The sequence below is a fragment of the Balaenoptera acutorostrata genome, chromosome 12 (genome assembly GCF_949987535.1).
Source record: "Balaenoptera acutorostrata chromosome 12, mBalAcu1.1, whole genome shotgun sequence".
NCBI classification, from domain to species: Eukaryota; Metazoa; Chordata; class Mammalia; order Artiodactyla; family Balaenopteridae; genus Balaenoptera; species Balaenoptera acutorostrata.
This window is the reverse complement of record NC_080075.1, coordinates 73,656,731-73,673,594: the sequence shown is the minus strand read 5'-3', so window position 1 is coordinate 73,673,594 and position 16,864 is coordinate 73,656,731. Positions and strand designations below refer to the sequence as shown.

At 38.5% G+C, this 16,864-nt stretch overlaps 1 protein-coding gene across 2 annotated transcripts in view; it reads left to right on the top strand.

The window, feature by feature from the left end:
• Nucleotides 1-16,627, top strand: part of HADHB (hydroxyacyl-CoA dehydrogenase trifunctional multienzyme complex subunit beta) — a 45,481-nt gene extending 28,854 nt beyond the window's left edge. For both annotated transcript variants that reach the window (XM_007191276.3, XM_007191275.3), the window contains 11 exons: nucleotides 1,758-1,857; nucleotides 4,956-5,043; nucleotides 6,163-6,350; nucleotides 6,690-6,870; nucleotides 7,851-7,972; nucleotides 10,056-10,135; nucleotides 10,215-10,262; nucleotides 10,972-11,059; nucleotides 11,385-11,459; nucleotides 13,107-13,271; nucleotides 15,860-16,627. In XM_007191276.3, the coding sequence (XP_007191338.2) occupies nucleotides 1,758-1,857; nucleotides 4,956-5,043; nucleotides 6,163-6,350; nucleotides 6,690-6,870; nucleotides 7,851-7,972; nucleotides 10,056-10,135; nucleotides 10,215-10,262; nucleotides 10,972-11,059; nucleotides 11,385-11,459; nucleotides 13,107-13,271; nucleotides 15,860-15,895 (1,171 nt within the window). In that variant the 3' untranslated portion in view covers nucleotides 15,896-16,627. The remainder of the gene's footprint in view (nucleotides 1-1,757; nucleotides 1,858-4,955; nucleotides 5,044-6,162; nucleotides 6,351-6,689; nucleotides 6,871-7,850; nucleotides 7,973-10,055; nucleotides 10,136-10,214; nucleotides 10,263-10,971; nucleotides 11,060-11,384; nucleotides 11,460-13,106; nucleotides 13,272-15,859) is intronic.
• Nucleotides 16,628-16,864: the final 237 nt, after the last annotated feature.

Here is a 16,864-nt window from a genome sequence, read left to right as displayed (position 1 = left end):
CCTATGGCCCTTTTGTTTGTTAGTATAATATTGTTTTTTGAGTGTAATTTGCATACAATAAAATGCACATATTTTTAAGTATATAGTTTGATGAATTTTGTCAAATGTGTACACCCTTGTTCCTGTTTTTGCTATGGTCCCACTAATCTTTGAGTGCTTTCTTATTTTTGGCACAAAAAAGATCAGAGAGGTTCATTTTGTACTTTTCTTGCCTTAGACCTGGCCTCAGTCGTTTTTTAAAAAGTTAATACCGGGGCTTCCCTGGTGGCGAAGTGGTTGAGAATCTGCCTGCCAATGCAGGCGACACGGGTTCGAGCCCTGGTCTGGGAAGATCCCACATGCCGCGGAGCAACTAAGCCCGTGAGCCACAATTACTGAGCCTGAGCGTCTGGAGCCTGTGCTCCACAACAAGAGAGGCCGCGATAGTGAGAGGCCCGTGCACTGCGATGAAGAGTGGCCCCCACTTGCCGCAACTGGAGAAAGCCCTCGCACAGAAACGAAGACCCAACACAGCCATAAATAAATAAATAAAATTTAAAAAAAAAAAAGAATTATTTAAAAAAAAAAAAAGTTAATACCTTTAGGGCTTCCCTGGTGGCACAGTGGTTAAGAACCCGCCTGCCAATGCAGGGGACACGGGTTCGAGCCCTGGTCCGGGAAGATCCCACAGGCTGCGGAGCAACAAGGCTCGTGTGCCACAACTACTGAGTCTGTGCTCTAGAGCCCGCGAGCCACAATTACTGAAGCCCGCGAGCCACAACTACTGAAACCCACGTGCCTAGAGCCCATGCTCTGCAACAAGAGAAGCCACCGCAATGAGAAGCCTGCGTACCGCAACGAACAGTAGCCCCCGCTCGCCGCAACTAGAGAAAGCCCGCACACAGCAACAGAGACCCAATGCAACCAAAAATAATTAATTAATTAATTTTTTAAAAAAGTTAATACCTTTGCTAGTAAATGGCATTTAGAAACCAAGTCTGAGTTCAAGATGTGCTCATTCCTACTGGAGTGTTATTGCTTCTAGTCTCTATCAGTGATCAGAACTAGAAAAATATATGTGATTTAAATTGTGTTTATATTGATATTTCAAATTTAAATTTAACATAACTGGGATTTTACTCTTTAATTTTCTGTTTGTTTCTCTTTTCTTCTTTTTTTAAAGAAATATTTTTTTATTTATTTGGTTGCACCAGGTCTTAGTTGCAGCAGGTGGGCTCCTTAGTTGTTGCATGCAAAAACTCTTGGTTGCAGCATGCACGTGGGATCTAGTTCCCTGACCAGGGATCGAACCCGGGCCCCTGCATTGGGAGCGCGGAGTCCTAACCACTGCACCGCCAGGGGAGCCCCCTCTTTGATTTTTGACTGAAAACTTTGGTTTATGTATCTGTTTTATCCTATTTCAAATTATTTTTTTTTAATTTTTTTATTGGGGTATAGTTGATTTATAATCTTATATTAGTTTCAGGGGTACAACATAGTGATTGAAAATTTTTATAGATTATATTCCAAATTATTTATGATTCTTCCTATTTAACTTCTCATTGCCAATTGAGCATCAAAGGTTGACTTTTTAAATTAGACTTTAATTTATTTGATAAGGTGCCACATGCTTGTCAAATTAAGGAAAAGATACAATCTCTACTCTTAAATCCAAAGTTAACCTTTTAACCAAAGTTAACTGTAGTGCTTTATGTGGTGATCTATGGCACTATCTTGAATGTATGAAATGTTTCTTTGCTTTGGACTTCTGCTGGCAGGGGTTTGTTGCATCGGACCAGTGTCCCAAAGGATGTTGTTGATTATATCATCTTCGGCACAGTTATACAGGAAGTGAAAACAAGCAATGTGGCTAGAGAGGTGAGTAAAACAAACTTTATATTGTTTAAAGATTGATAGGAGAATCAATTTGAGTTTTAATTAATAGAATTTACTCTTTAAAAGTTTTTAAAATTCATTAAAGTTATATTTGACTTAAATGTGATTTTACTACTTGAATTATTTTATATTTAAAAGAAATATAGTATAAATCAAATGACATACACTATACTAGAATATATTTATACTATATATCAAATCAATTATTTAAGCTGGTTTGGGATATTTTCGTTTGTTTTCTCTTAGGAAAATAGAGATTATGGCAAAGTATGGCTGATGTAACTTTTAGTAATGCTAGATATTGTGGCCTCTAACTTAAAATTTCAACATTTTACAAAGAACTTATTTCATAACACGGTTTTTGTTGGAGGTAGCCTTGCTTATTCATTTGTTCCCTTTGACTAGATGACACATAGGGCAGTTTCTTTTTTAACTATTTCACAGGCGTTTACTTTTACCCTAGTTGGCAAAGCTCCATGTAGTGTTTATTGGGCAGCTGAGATAATGACAGGCGTTGGAACTTCTGCAGCATGTTCTACAGGCATTTCATGATGAATAGTCCAAAAACATTTTCTGGGCTTTGTTTCAATTCAAAAGTGGCTATTTAGGTAAAGTTGGCTCCAAAGCACATTTCAGTGTGCTAAGCATTTTCTTTATTTCTGGTTTGTGCTTGCCATATTATTGTGTTCAGTATAGTTGGAAGGGCAGTAACTTTCACCAGTGTCAGCCAAGAGAAGGGGAAATGAGCAGGACTGAAAGTATTTGTTTTGTCCACCCTTTTTACTCATCAGTATATGTTAAGACTGCTGAAGGCCTGGTGTTACTGAAGTCCACCATAATCAGCTACTGTATATTGTAAGGAGGCAGGAAAGAATTAAGAACAGGAAGAGGGTTTTTTTTCCCGTCCTGATTTTTTTGTTTTTCCCTGGACCTTCACCCTTCTAAATGTATTAAATATGATAATTTCATGAGCATATCAACATTTTCAACTTTTATATTCTGAAAAAAACAAAGTGACTCTTATAAGAGCGCTTAAAAAGTAAATATTAAATCTGTTTCAATTTTCTCTATATTTCTATTCTATCCCAACACTAAAGCCATAATTTTTTTTCTGGAAATTTTATATCCATATGCAAATCTCAGCTATTGATTGACATGTGGTAGATTCCCTCTCCCAGCCCTGTACTAATACTAAAGGCTAAATTGAGGGGATATGTTATAAGTATGTCTCTCTATAGTTGTTTTATAACCTAAAGGCTACTGTGACTTCCAGCTAGAAAACTTTAAGCACCTGTTGTCTGTATTAATAGTGTAATAATGAAATCCTGAAAGGCTTCTGCTGCTGAGTTCCCATGAACCTGACTTCACTGAAAGGCCTCAGCATACTTCCCTGCTCTCCAACTTAACTAAGAGGCATTTTCCTCCTTTCCCCTCATTGTACTATCTAGAGCCTAAGCTTGCCTTGAGAGCTATTCAGACTTTAAATAGAAACATGTAGACAAGGTTCACCAGCAACCACTTCTATTTAAAGTTTCTTCAGTCTTGAGAGTCATCTGGGGCCAGGGGTGTGACACAGGCCAGAGAGGACCACGTGAGGATCAGGCCATTACAACCTCAGTGCCCTTTACACTTGCCCCACTGGGAAGCTCTCCTCCCCTTCCCCTTGGAGACTTGCCTCTCTCTTCCTTTTGGGTTGGTTTACATCGAGAGGCTGAGGTGCAGTTGCCAGCGGGTAGTTTTCAACAAAGTGTTGGGCTCTTAGTATCAGGCCTCACTGGAAAGACCACAGTAAGGTCATGTTGCATGTACACTACTGTAACGCATTTCTGTCCCTATGGATTATGGTGAATGGTGGTAAATGCGGTAACTAGTATAGGTAGTATAAGTATGAAGATAAAAATCAGTTAAGAAACAGAACCCTTTAATGTCAGCTTTGGAAACATGTTAACCTTACCAAATTATAGAAAATCTTGTATTCTGAGGATAAATAGTTTGAGAAAAAGCCCACTAAAAATTAATTCCCTTAATAGGAACCAGAATTTCATAGTAAATGATGGTGGGGGGGAGATGAGCTGTTGAGAGCTTTGTTTTTAAAGTGAAAATTTAATATTATAAAAGTAAGTATTTTATTTTTGCACCTATGCATTAGTTCTTTACAGAAACAAAAATGGAATCAGGCATTCATTGTTTTTTGGGCAGCATAATTTACTCAATAAATAGTATAATAAAATAATAGATGTCCTTATGTCCATTTTTAGATTAAAGGAGGGCCTCAGTTTTTCTCAAGGCCCCTCAAATTACTCTCTTTTGAAGCACCTCTTGTGTCATCATCCTGACCAGTTTTCTCATTTCCAGTTGTTAACTGGTCTAACCCTTATTTGTCAGAGGCTCACTTGAGGCTCAGGCAGTTTTCCAAAATTTCTTTCATCAACTTGAACTCTTGCATATTTGGCGTTGTTTTCCAATTCCTCTTTGCGTTGGATCACGGTGTGCTGTCTGAAATATCAGGCAGTCAGTGAAAGTAGAGACGCGTGTGAGCAGGCAGGGACCTGTGTGGGAATCTGTTCATGAGGGGTCAGTTCTTCAGAAATTATTTTCATGTCATGAAATTATTTTCATTTCACTCTGCTTTACTACTAAGCCTTATAACTGCAGGAACATAGGTCATGAGAACCCCACACCATGATATAGGTCATCATTCCCTCAACTGTATGTAGCAGGTTTACTTTAGGTTTACTTGCAAATTTAAACAAGTTAAAATCAAATTACATATTAATGTCCTTAAAGCTCTGAGAAAAGCATTGCTAAGAAATTAGGTGAATTGCGAGACTGTTGTAGGCTTGAATACCACACTAGGAAATGGCTACAAGGAACTTGGCGGAGTGCTTGTCAGTTAATGGCTAGACGAAAAATTAGTAAACCGTTTCTGTGATGTGCTTAGTTTTATTTTAAATATTACTCTATGGATTATTGAACTCAAATCCTTTCCTGATTTACCATACAGTGAAGTATTGCTTAAAGCACCATTTACATGTAGCACTGCCTTCATAAGTGATCATTTCATTCACTGTTTCCTGAAGGCTGCCCTCGGAGCTGGCTTCTCTGATAAGACTCCTGCTCACACTGTCACCATGGCTTGCATCTCTTCCAACCAAGCCATGACCACAGGTATGTTTTTTTGACTGCAGAAGGTACATGTTGGTTCTCCTTTGTCTTTTATATGATCATTAAAAACTACTCTAAACAGAAATAAATGATCTCTGTGTGTTTCAAAAAATAAGGTAATGTTTAAATTTTTTGATTTTTGACAGTAGTTCTCAGCCCTTTTTCCTGCCCTCCGTACCTGAGGACCACAACCATTCTTGTAGTTTCTCCATTCGTAGTGTGGCTGGCTATCTCAGGGATTATTTATTGGAGGGATACTTCTAGATTTGAGGCATGAGAAGTTTATAACCTGCTAGATTTTAGTTAGGTGATTCTAATATGATACTCCCCCATGAAGATTGTGGCCTTCCTCCCTCTACCGTTGTCACAGTGATAAGTCACTGCTTTAGATGATACAACTCTTTTCCTCTACTTTTCCCCCACATCTAGGCATTTTTTTAATTAGTTAGAAATTCTCCTAAAAAACTTAGCAAATCTGTGGGACATTTTGTAGCATCAACCCTTATTGTGAAAAGACAGGAAACGTGAAAGATATGGTCATGATGTGCTCTCTTAGTGACATCAAGGCCAGGTTGCCACCTAAGGGGTGGCAGGGGATGAAGCCAGAGGCAGGGATGGGGGCATTCTCCACTCCACGCAGCATGGGTCTGGGTAGAGCAACACAGTACTTGCCAGTGGCCATAAAGAGGGAAAGGGGCTGCCTTCTATCTAAAAGCCAGAATTTCTCTAGCTTCTAGTAGAAATTGAAATTCTCTTTATAGGAAAAAAGTCATTATGGAAACTTAAGCTGGGAGCATATAAAATATGCCAAAAGTTCTGGTTTAGAGTACGATTTGTTTGAGAGTCGGTCCAGTGGATACTTCCGGAAGTTGATGTCCCTACAGCCTGAATGAAACTTGTTTTTCTCCAGTGCATTGAATGTATTTTTAGTCATTTAAAAACCTTACCCTAATCCCTCTGAAGAGGTAAAAACCTTAATTACACATGTTGTACAATGCTAGTAACTATCATACAATTTTTAAATCAAGCCTAAATGTAAAAAAAGGAAAAACAGCTTAAATTACCAGTGGCCTGTTTATCTATGCAAGAGATGCTCATGTACCTGTGCCCTGTGCCCTGTAGCTGTCAGCTTGATTGCTTCCGGCCAGTGTGATGTGGTCGTGGCAGGCGGTGTAGAGTTAATGTCTGACGTCCCTATTCGCCATTCAAGGAAAATGAGGAAGATGATGCTGGATCTCAGTAAGGCCAAGACTCTGGGTCAGCGACTGTCTTTAATCTCTAAATTCAGATTGAATTTCCTGTCACCCGAGGTGAGACTTGTGAACACTTACATAAAGACTTGTGTTGCCGAAGCATCCCATTGCAGAGATTTAGACTTAGGGAAGACAGCATGGGTTCAGTTATGCTCTAGCAGTTGCAGATTCTGTTAGTTACAGGGAAAGGTTAATTATTTGGTCCAGATGGAAAGAAAGAAAAAATAGTGGTTCGAACATTTGAATTTGTAAGCCCTTTTTAGAGACGCCCTGCTCAGAAAGAACTTCCCTTGTCTTGGTCTTGATTGATAGTAGACTTTAACTTTCCCAAATAACCCTAGGTGTGGTATACCACCCGTTAACAGTGTGCCTGGTCCTGAATATCTCCTTTCCCAGCTTCCAGCAGTGGCCGAGTTCTCCACCAATGAGACCATGGGCCACTCTGCAGACCGACTGGCTGCCGCCTTCGCTATTTCTCGGCTGGAACAGGATGAGTATGCACTGCGCTCACACAGCCTGGCCAAAAAGGCACAGGATGAAGGACTCCTTTCTGATGTCGTGCCCTTCAAAGTACCAGGTAAAACAGTTTGCTTAACTTTGTAGAGGAGAATGCTCTTAATGCTCTTGATATTTGTTAGGGAGTTCTGAATTTCTTCCAAAACTCCAAAGACCCCGAGTGACTTTCCAGGAAATATGATGGTTCTCTTTCCAAAACACTCAACCTGTATTCTTAAACATGGACTCAAGTTTCAATCTTTGTTGTAACAGTAGGTAAACATTTTTTTTTTTTAAGATTTTATTTTATTATTTATTTATGTATTTATTTTTGGCTGTGTCGGGTCTTAGTTGCAGCACGCGGGATCTTTGTTGAGGCATGCAGGCTCCTCGTTGCGGTGCACAGGCTTATCTCTAGTTGTGGCGTGCGGGTTTTTTCTCTCTAGTTGTGGTGCACGGGCTCCAGGGTGTGTGGGCTCTGTAGTTGTGGTGCGTGGGTTCCAGAGCGCGTGGGCCCCGTAGTTTGCGGCACACAGGCTCTCTCGTTGAGGCGCGCGAGCTCAGTAGTTGTGGTGCGCAGGCGTAGTTGCCCCAAGGCACGTGGGATCTTAGTTCCCTGACCAGGGCTGGAACGCGCGTCCCCTTCATTAGAAGGTGGATTCTTTACCACTTGACCACCAGGGAAGTCCCTGGTAAAACTTTTAAAAAGAGAAGTTTTTATGTCTCCTTTAGATCTTGCAGATATGTTTTAGTTCTTATGTGCATGCCTGTTTTTAAAATTCTTCATTCATATCTCTTCTGTATAGAAGAGCCAAATGCGAATGAATATCTTAAGAAAATAGGGTATCCTTTCTAATGTTAAATCATTTAGATTATTTCCCAGAAGTCTTAAGAATTTATTTTCAAATTTGGTAATATCTTGATAACTATAAAAGGCTTTCTTTTTAGTGAATATCTGTGGTTTACATTTTAGTTGTTCTTGTAATTTTTAAAGTGTATTTCTCTGGAGAAGATATATAATGCTTGTTGTGCCTTAGAGTTAAAAACTTCATATTTTTATAGGAAAAGATACAGTTACTCAAGATAATGGCATTCGTCCTTCCTCCCTGGAGCAAATGGCCAAACTAAAACCTGCATTCATCAAGCCCTATGGCACAGTGACAGCTGCAAATTCTTCTTTTCTGGTAACTATGTGTGCTGTATGTGTTTACTAGTGATCTTTTATATTTGTGTACTCTCAATAGAAAAGCCTGAAGTAGAGGTATTTGTGTGTATTATGAATAGAGACTTAAAAATATACTTCCTCATTACAAAGATAATATTAAAATAGAATTATAGCTTTTAAAGCCATAGAAGTCTCCTGACCCAGTCACCATTCTGATACAAAAAGCTGTTCTTTTCAGGCACTTCAGCAGTCAAAAAACTTTGACTGCCTGTGTTAGGCACTGGAGATAAAAAGAACAGTTTATTGTAATGTAGTGAGAAAGTGCTGTGAGGACTATAAGCATAGGCTCTTGGGGAAGATACATAGATGGGTGAGTCAAAGAGGCTTCTTAGAGGAGGTGACCCTTGCTCAGAGAATCTTGAAGGACGAGTACAAGCCAATTCAAGTAGTGTATAAACGGCATTCTAGGCAAAAGGAACAGCAAATGCAAAATCATGAGTTATGAGAGCAAGGACCTCTTTGGGGAAAAGCTTGGTTGGAACATAGGATATGAATTCAGGGAGTCATGTAAGACTTGGCAAGTAGGCAGAGAGAGTGACAAGATACTTCTCCTAGCTCTGATTGTTAGAAAATTATGTTTTATGCCGGCCCCCAAATTACTTTCCTATAAGCATCATGGAATAAATCTACCCTCGTTTTCTGTTGTTGTTATTTTACTTATATGCAGGTAGCTTCATATTCTTGCTTGGGTTTTTTTTCTTCTCCTCAACTGAATGTCCCTGCTGATTCTGCTTCTGCTTGGGAGATGTGGTTTCCCTTCTCCTACTGCCTTGGGTGTAGTCTTCTGGATATAGTTCATCTGGTCAATGTTTCTTTTACAGTGTAACTCCTCTACCCAGATATACAGTCTAGAAACGTAGGCAAATGTTTGACATATTTGACTTTGGTAAATGATGATTTAATGCCTGCTCTTGAGCTCGGGCAAGGGTGCCTGAAGTGGTTCCAACACGATGGTGTACCACTCTGTAAAGCCTGAGTGGTGAAGGGCTGGTTAGGTGATTATTTCCAAAACCAAGTTGGATGATAGGGCCATATGGTATGGGTTACACTCTTGGCAGATCTGAACCCCCTTGATTACTTGTGGGGTGTGCAAAAGGTTCAGGTTTATTCATCAAAAATCAGAAACACGAATCATCAGAGGTAATGCATCACAAATACATGGATTTTCAGAGATTTTGTTAACGCACCACATTCACTGCAATTTTGCACAACTGCACATTGAATATATTATTGATGTGATATCATTATGTATAGTCACCTGTGTTTCCAGGCTTTATGCCCGCCTATCGGTAGTGGCTGCATAGCCTCTTCAAAGTTACTGAGTTATAAAAATATGGTCTGATGTGGGAGAAATTGTTTTGATTTTGCAAATTCTAGAGAGTAGTTTCCTTTCCTTTGGAATTTTGGATTTTTTTTTTTTTTTTTGAGCTCCTTCTTTTGAAGCAATGGTAAAGGGCTTCTGTGAGTGGTACTTCTTTGTCCCCCAACTTCTCAGTTGTCAGTTGGAAAAAAGCATGTGGGGTAGGTCCAGAGAGGGAAGGCCATGGTTCTTATGTTCTCAGTTATCTACCTATTTCTTCTTCTCCCACTGTTATAGTCTATAAATAGAAGAAAATCACCTCGAAGCCACAGGCAGGAAGCAGCTGGGAAACAGTCCAGAAAATGTAAAAACAAATCAGTAAACAAGAGATTTTTTTGGAGATTGTTTTAATTCATAAAATTCCTTATATTCTGCACTAAAAGCAAAAAACTTTTAGTTTATCATGAACACATATTTCTAGAGTTACCTATTCTCCTCATCCATTTTGATAATTACGGTACTTTCTGAATAGGCTCTTCTACCCTCGTCTTCCAAAACTGGGTCGGTGTGTGTGTTTGAATTGTGACTTAACGATGGATAAAATGAAAAGGTTTTGTTATATAGAGGCACTGTATAAGTGTCACTGGTTGGTAGATTTAGGAACAGGGCATAGAAGGTGGCTGAAGAAAGACCACCAGAGAGGCTGCAGAATTTAACATTTTTGTTCCGGTCAACATTTCAGACCGATGGTGCATCTGCAGTGCTGATTTTGGCAGAGGAAAAAGCTCTGGCCATGGGTTATAAGCCGAAGGCATATTTGAGGTAAAGTAAGTGTTCAAATAAATTGCCTCTGGTTTCTTTATTTTAGTGCTAGAGCTAACTCCTCTATTTTTTTACCTAGGGATTTCATGTACGTGTCTCAGGATCCAAAAGATCAGCTTTTACTTGGGTAGGTAGCAGTGTATATCCTAGGATTATAATGAAAAATATTTGGTTACCAATGTTTCTTACATAGATTTTAAAGTACATTAAGCCCTGAGTTCATAATTGGCTTGTGAGTTGGATTTTTTAAATAATAATAATCTTTTATGTTGCTGTATCATTTTATAGTTTTGGAGTCTTTTCCACTTTTTCCTATACTTTTCTACTTATAATTACAATATATATACAATTTTGTGTTCTTGTTTTACATTAAGATGTCATAAGCATTTTTTTCATATTGCCACACACTCTGCAACAGTCTTCAGAATAGCTTTTTATAAAAGCCTCCTAATGTTTAGACTCCTCTCCCTCCCTCATGAGGCTCTACCGTCACTAGCCTCCATTATGTCCTTTAACTAGCCACGCCCCTTCTGATGCTCTGCCCTTTGAACTCTGTGTTCTTCTAGCTCTTCACATTATTAAGTTGTCCTTCTTGTTAATTGTTTACTTGCTTATTATCTATTTCTCTGAGTCCAGAATATCAACTGCAAAGGGCAGAGGCCATGTCTGTTCAGTTTAATATTGTATCACCAACACTTAATATTTGTACAGTAGAATCAGTGAGTGAGTGGAAGACACTCTGATAATTATGTAGAACTCAGTTTGGGGAATATGAAGGAGCTCTTAGGTTAAAAATTAAAGTTTTAATATTGTATCACTTATTTTTTTCTTTTCAGACCAACATATGCTACTCCAAAAGTTTTAGAAAAGGCAGGATTAACAATGAATGATATTGATGCTTTTGAATTTCATGAAGCTTTCTCAGTAAGTCACTTTAAAGACACATATCAAAGGACTATAATCATTTAATATGAGTAAAACAAGAGTGGAGCTTTATATTTGAAGTATTGACTTACACTGCTGGGAAGGGCATGATGGGAGGAACCCAGGGCTACACACACAGTGCTGAAAAATATACCTTTTGAAAGCTATCACTTTGAGGCCCTTCAGAAGTACCAGATTGTTTCTTTAGGAAATATTCACTGAAAACTGATCTAAGGATTTGCTTAGCTTTAAAGTTAGACAAACTCAAAGAACGCCTTGAGGGACATTACTAACAAGGTCCTTATTGAGTTATTTTCCTTTCTAGGGTCAGATTTTGGCTAATTTGAAAGCCATGGATTCTGATTGGTTTGCACAAAACTACATGGGTAGAAAAGCCAAGGTAAGTTTCTGGTTAAAAATATGCTTGAGGAACTTCCCTGGTGGTCCAGTGGTTAAGACTCTGCACTTCCACTGCAGGGGGCGTGGGTTCGATCCCTGGTCGGGGAATTAAGATCCTGCATGCCGTGCAGCACAGCCAAAAAAAAGTTTGAATTTCCAAAGCACTTTAATATTTGGAGCTTTAATACCTGCTAATAAAAATATGAAGAGGAAAGCTGCTGCTGCTTATGAAGAATTTTGTGTTTCATTACATATATTTATTTCTTAGTTGAAAAATACCTCCTGGAAATTCTTTAGAAAAAAATAAAAGCAAGGATAAAGAAGATGTGGCACATATATACAATGGAATATTACTCAGCCATAAAAAGAAATGAAATGGAGGTATTTGTAATGAGGTGGAGGGACCTAGAGTCTGTCATACAGAGTGAAGTAAGTCAGAAACAGAAAAACAAATACAGTATGCTAACACATATATACGGAATCTAAGGGGAAAAAAAAAAAAAAAGGCCATGAAGAACCTAGTGGCAAGACGGGAATAAAGACACAGACCTACTAGAGAATGGACTTGAGGATATGGGGAGGGGGTGGGGTGAGATGTGACAGGGTAAGAGAGTGTCATGGACATATATACACTACCAAATGTAAAATAGATAACTAGTGGGAAGCAGCCGAACAGCACAGGGAGATCAGCTCGGTGCTTTGTGACCACGTAGAGGGGTGGGATGGGGAGGGTGGGAGGGAGGGAGATGCAAGAGGGAAGAGAAATGGGAACATATTGTATATGTATAACTGATTCACTTTGTTATAAAGCAGAAGCTAACACACTATTGTAAGGCAATTATACTTCAATAAAGATGTTTAAAAAAAAAAAAAAGATGTGGCACATATATACAATGGAATATTACTCAGCCATAAAAAGAAACAAAATTGAGTTATTTGTAGTGAGGTGGATGGACCTAGAGTCTGTCATACAGAGTGAAGTAAGTCAGAAAGAGAAAAACAAATATCATATGCTAACACATACATATGGAATCTGAAAAAAAAAATGGTTCTGAAGAACCTAAGGGCAGGACAGGAATAAAGATGCAGGCGTAGAGAATGGACTTGAGGACACGGGGAGGGGAAGGGGTAAGCTGGGACGAAGTGAGAGAGTGGCATGGACATATATACACTACTAAATGTAAAATAGATAGCTAGTGGGAAGCAGCAGCACAGCACAGGGAGATCAGCTCGGTGCTTTGTGTCCACCTAGAGGGGTGGGATAGGGAGGGTGGGAGGGAGGGAGACGCAAGAGGGAGGAGATGTGGGGATATATGTATACACAAAGCTGACTCACTTTGTTATACAGCAGAAACTAACCATTGTAAAGCAATTATACTCCAATAAAGATGTTAAAAAACAAAAAATAAAATAAAAGCAAAATTTTAGGTTGTCTTTGTTCATCCATTCTGATGTTAGATGAAAAATAAATGGGCCCTTGGCTTTCAGAATTGATTTAGAATTTCTTTCTTTTGCAGTAAAATAACTTGTGATTTGTCTTTAAGTTAGTTACTTCCCTTTATTGCCATTACTACCTGTTAACTACGAGCCTGGCCTGATTCTTAAGTAAACTCATCTTTATATTTGTGTCTATTTTTGTGGGAGCCAGGTTGGATCGCCTCCTTTGGAGAAGTTTAACATCTGGGGTGGATCACTCTCCCTGGGGCACCCGTTTGGAGCCACTGGCTGTCGGTTGGTCATGGCAGCTGCCAACAGATTACAGAAGGAAGGAGGCCAGTATGGGTTAGTTGCCGCCTGTGCAGCTGGAGGGCAGGTATGTCACAGAAGCTCCATAGGAGCTTCCAGAAAGTCATTTCCTTGGAAACAAAACAAATTCATCCAAGAATGTTTGATTTAGCTTAATTTGAAACAGATTTTTCTGATGACAGACAACCGGGAAAAAAGCAGCCCATTTTTGTGGGGAGGGAGTACAACTTTAATTCTGATAGTACTTTGAAAGGAAGAGTCTATTTAAATCCAAGTTATTTTTTTTCCCTAAAATAATGTTTGTGTTTTTTGTTTATAAAAGTTAAATATGCTCCTTACGGAAATTATGAAAATACGAAAAGTATTTAGAAAATAAAATGATAATCACTTATAATCCCCTCATCAGACACTATCATTATTCACACTTTGATATATTTTCTTCTTTAATAATAAAATTTTATTCATTTATCTAGTCACCATGAGACCTTATCCATTAAGTCTCTCCAAGTCTTTCTTGAGAACTGAACTATACCTTAATGGAGAATTAATTTGCCTCTGGATAACCCTTTGCTATTTAGCTGAGGAAAATTATGTTTTTCTACAGATTTTTTTTCTATCTGCTTTACTTGTGTTACTGACGAAACTTCCTACCTGCTATAGCATTTCACTGTGGGAATAAAATCCAAAAGGAAGGCTGGTTGTAATCTTTTTTTTTATCCAACCCTGATGGAAACAGATTTGATTTTTCTCCAGATAACAGATAAACTATCTGTTGCCGACCAAGATGAATAAGATATGTAAAAGTATAAACATCTTACATTTAAAAGCCTTTATTTATGGCTTTTTCTCAGAGACTTTGAAAAGGCAGGGGATCAGTTATTTTTAGGTTGGAATATTTTAGACTTCACGATCAGAAGTATTTTCTAATCTGTGTAACTTCATTTACAGAAAACCATGGTAAATCAGAACTGGAGCCCTCCCTCTTATCTTTCTATGCCAAGTTTAAACGAGGGAGGTAACTAGTGCATAGCATTGTACATAGTGCATAGTCCACAGAGGTTAATGTCCTTTGGTTTTGAGTGTTTGTTCCCTAATTTTTTAATCTAGCACATAGAGGATTAATAACACAATACTAGATGCTTTTGTGGATGAACAAAGAATAATATACAGTATTATTATTTACCCCTAGAAGTTTACAGTATAGTGAAGAAGGAGATGATGCATCTTAGAAACTAGATTAAACTTGGCATTGTTTCTTCAAGAGCCAAATGAGTGCTACAAACATGATTAGATCAAAGGAGGAATCCATCATTGTGGATCAGGATTTCTCAGCTTTGGCACTAGTAACATTTTGGGCCAGATAATTCTTTGTTGGGGGTGAGGGGACTGTGCTTTGTGTTGTAGGGTGTTTAACATGGTCTCTACCCACTAGATAACAGTAGCAAACCACCCCTCTCACTCCCCACCCCCCCCCCCGCCCCCCTGCCACACACACACAGTTGGGACAACCAGAAATATCTCCAGACATTGCTAAATGTCCTCTGGGGAGGGGAGGGAGCAAAATCACTGCTGTTGAGAACCACTGATCTAGTGCAATATAAAAGATTTGGAACATGAAAACAACACAGTTGAAATAAAACAGGAAAAGGAATATTCTACCTTATTATGGGCCCTTCTAGGACAACCCCAAGTCAGTCAAACCTTCCCGTCCATGTTCTTTTGTTTGCTTGTGCCTGTATCAAGGTATTTAGCAGTTTGTTTTGAAGTACAGTGTATATTAGATTGAGGATACAGACCATATAGCAAAACTTTGTACCCACACAGTGTTCAGCTTGGTGCCTTATAAATAATGGTTGCTTAATATTTGTGGGGATTGAATTGAATCTAGAAGCAGGGAGATTAGTTAGGCTATTAACTAGTTTGATAGCAGTCCAAAAGATAGAATGACTATGATTATCAGATAGGATTTAGACTCATGAAATCATTAATTTCTATACTAGGTTTAAACTAGGGAGATAACTTGGATATAGCACTGTGCCTAGTACTAGGAAAGGGATTTTCTACCTTTTTACCTTTGTGGGACCTCAAATCATCATCTTCACCTGCATAGAGTAGTAAAGAAGAGACCAGGTTTTGGAATCATCTGGTTTCAAGTCCTGGCCCTGTTACTTAATAGCTTTGTGGATTTGGATGAGTAACTTAACCTCTCAAAGCCTCCGTTTTCTTATCTAGGAGAGAGGGAAGGCTGTTGTTGGATTCACTGTATTGCGTTTATTTTTATGCAGCTAAAAAAGCCCCTCTGGCTTACTTTAATAGTAACCACTTACGGAGCATCTACTAGGAGTCAGACTCTTCTAGATAGACTCTGATACACATGTGTATACATGTATGTGTGTGTGTGTGTGTATACATACACACATTGTATGCTATCTGATGCTCACAAAAACACTTTGAAGTGGGCACCATGAACCCCATTTAGAGAGCAAGTTGAGGTTCAGAATGGCTAATAACTTTCCCAAGATCACACAGTGTTTGAATGGCAGAGCCAGGATTAAGTTCCAAAGCCTATATTTTTCCCATTGTTCTATGCTGCCTCTGTACTGGCTGGATTCATTGCATTTGACTGCTCTAATTGAACTTTTTTTTCGTTTACAGGGCCATGCTATGATAGTGGAAGCTTATCCAAAATAATAGATCAAGAAGAGGTGACCTGGAGTCTCTGTGCAGCACTCACCCTAGGCAATGCCATTTCAATGCACTACTCAGTGACATCTATAGTTCCTAGCTCCTCTTAGGAAAACAAAATTTGTGGCCTTCTGTTAAGTACTTTGCAGTTAAGCCTTTCCAGTGTTCTGAGCTTTCCAATAATCACGGCTTATTACTCTTTCAGGAATTTCTTAGTTACCAGAATCTCTCAACAGTGATAAGTTTAAGCAATTGTGTTTGGTCTCTATTTTTATGAAAGACTGAATGAGTGGTTGCAATTTTGGAAAGAATTTAGCTGAGATTTGGAATCACCTTTGTAACATTTGCAAATTATAGCTCATTCCTATTTGTGACCTAAAGATAAATGTTTTCTATAAAATACAAACCAATGTGCCTAAATTTAACTTAATTATGGAAAGGTAATTCAGAATCTAAACATCACTGAAAATTTACAGTAAATGTTTAGATATATAAATACCATGTTGGTTAACCTTAATAAAGTAGAGAAGTATCAGAGAACCATTTGCCTTATTTTATTAGAGGTAAAAGGTGGTTCTCTTGGCTTAGGGACAGATTTTGCCTTGGATTACTCATTTGTAACTTCTAACCATTTTAGTCAACCATGAAGCTGCTAGGAACATAAAGAAGGTCCTGCTTTAGAATAACACCATTTTTTCCCCAGTGCCCAATTGAAATAAATTTATTTTACTGTTTGGAGATGTTTCTGTTTGCCGGGTTTAATGAAATGTAAAGAAATTTCAAAAATTTGGTCAACATACTAAAAATTCTCTCAGTTTTTTGACAACCAAACTGCATTAAATAACATGTATGCTAGTGCATTGCAGAAGCAAAAGTCTCAGTTGCAACCATTCATGTGAATTTCATTTAGGTCTATGAAAGTTACTGGCAATCAGAATCATACTCTAGTTCAGGGACAGATTGGGCAAGGGAGCA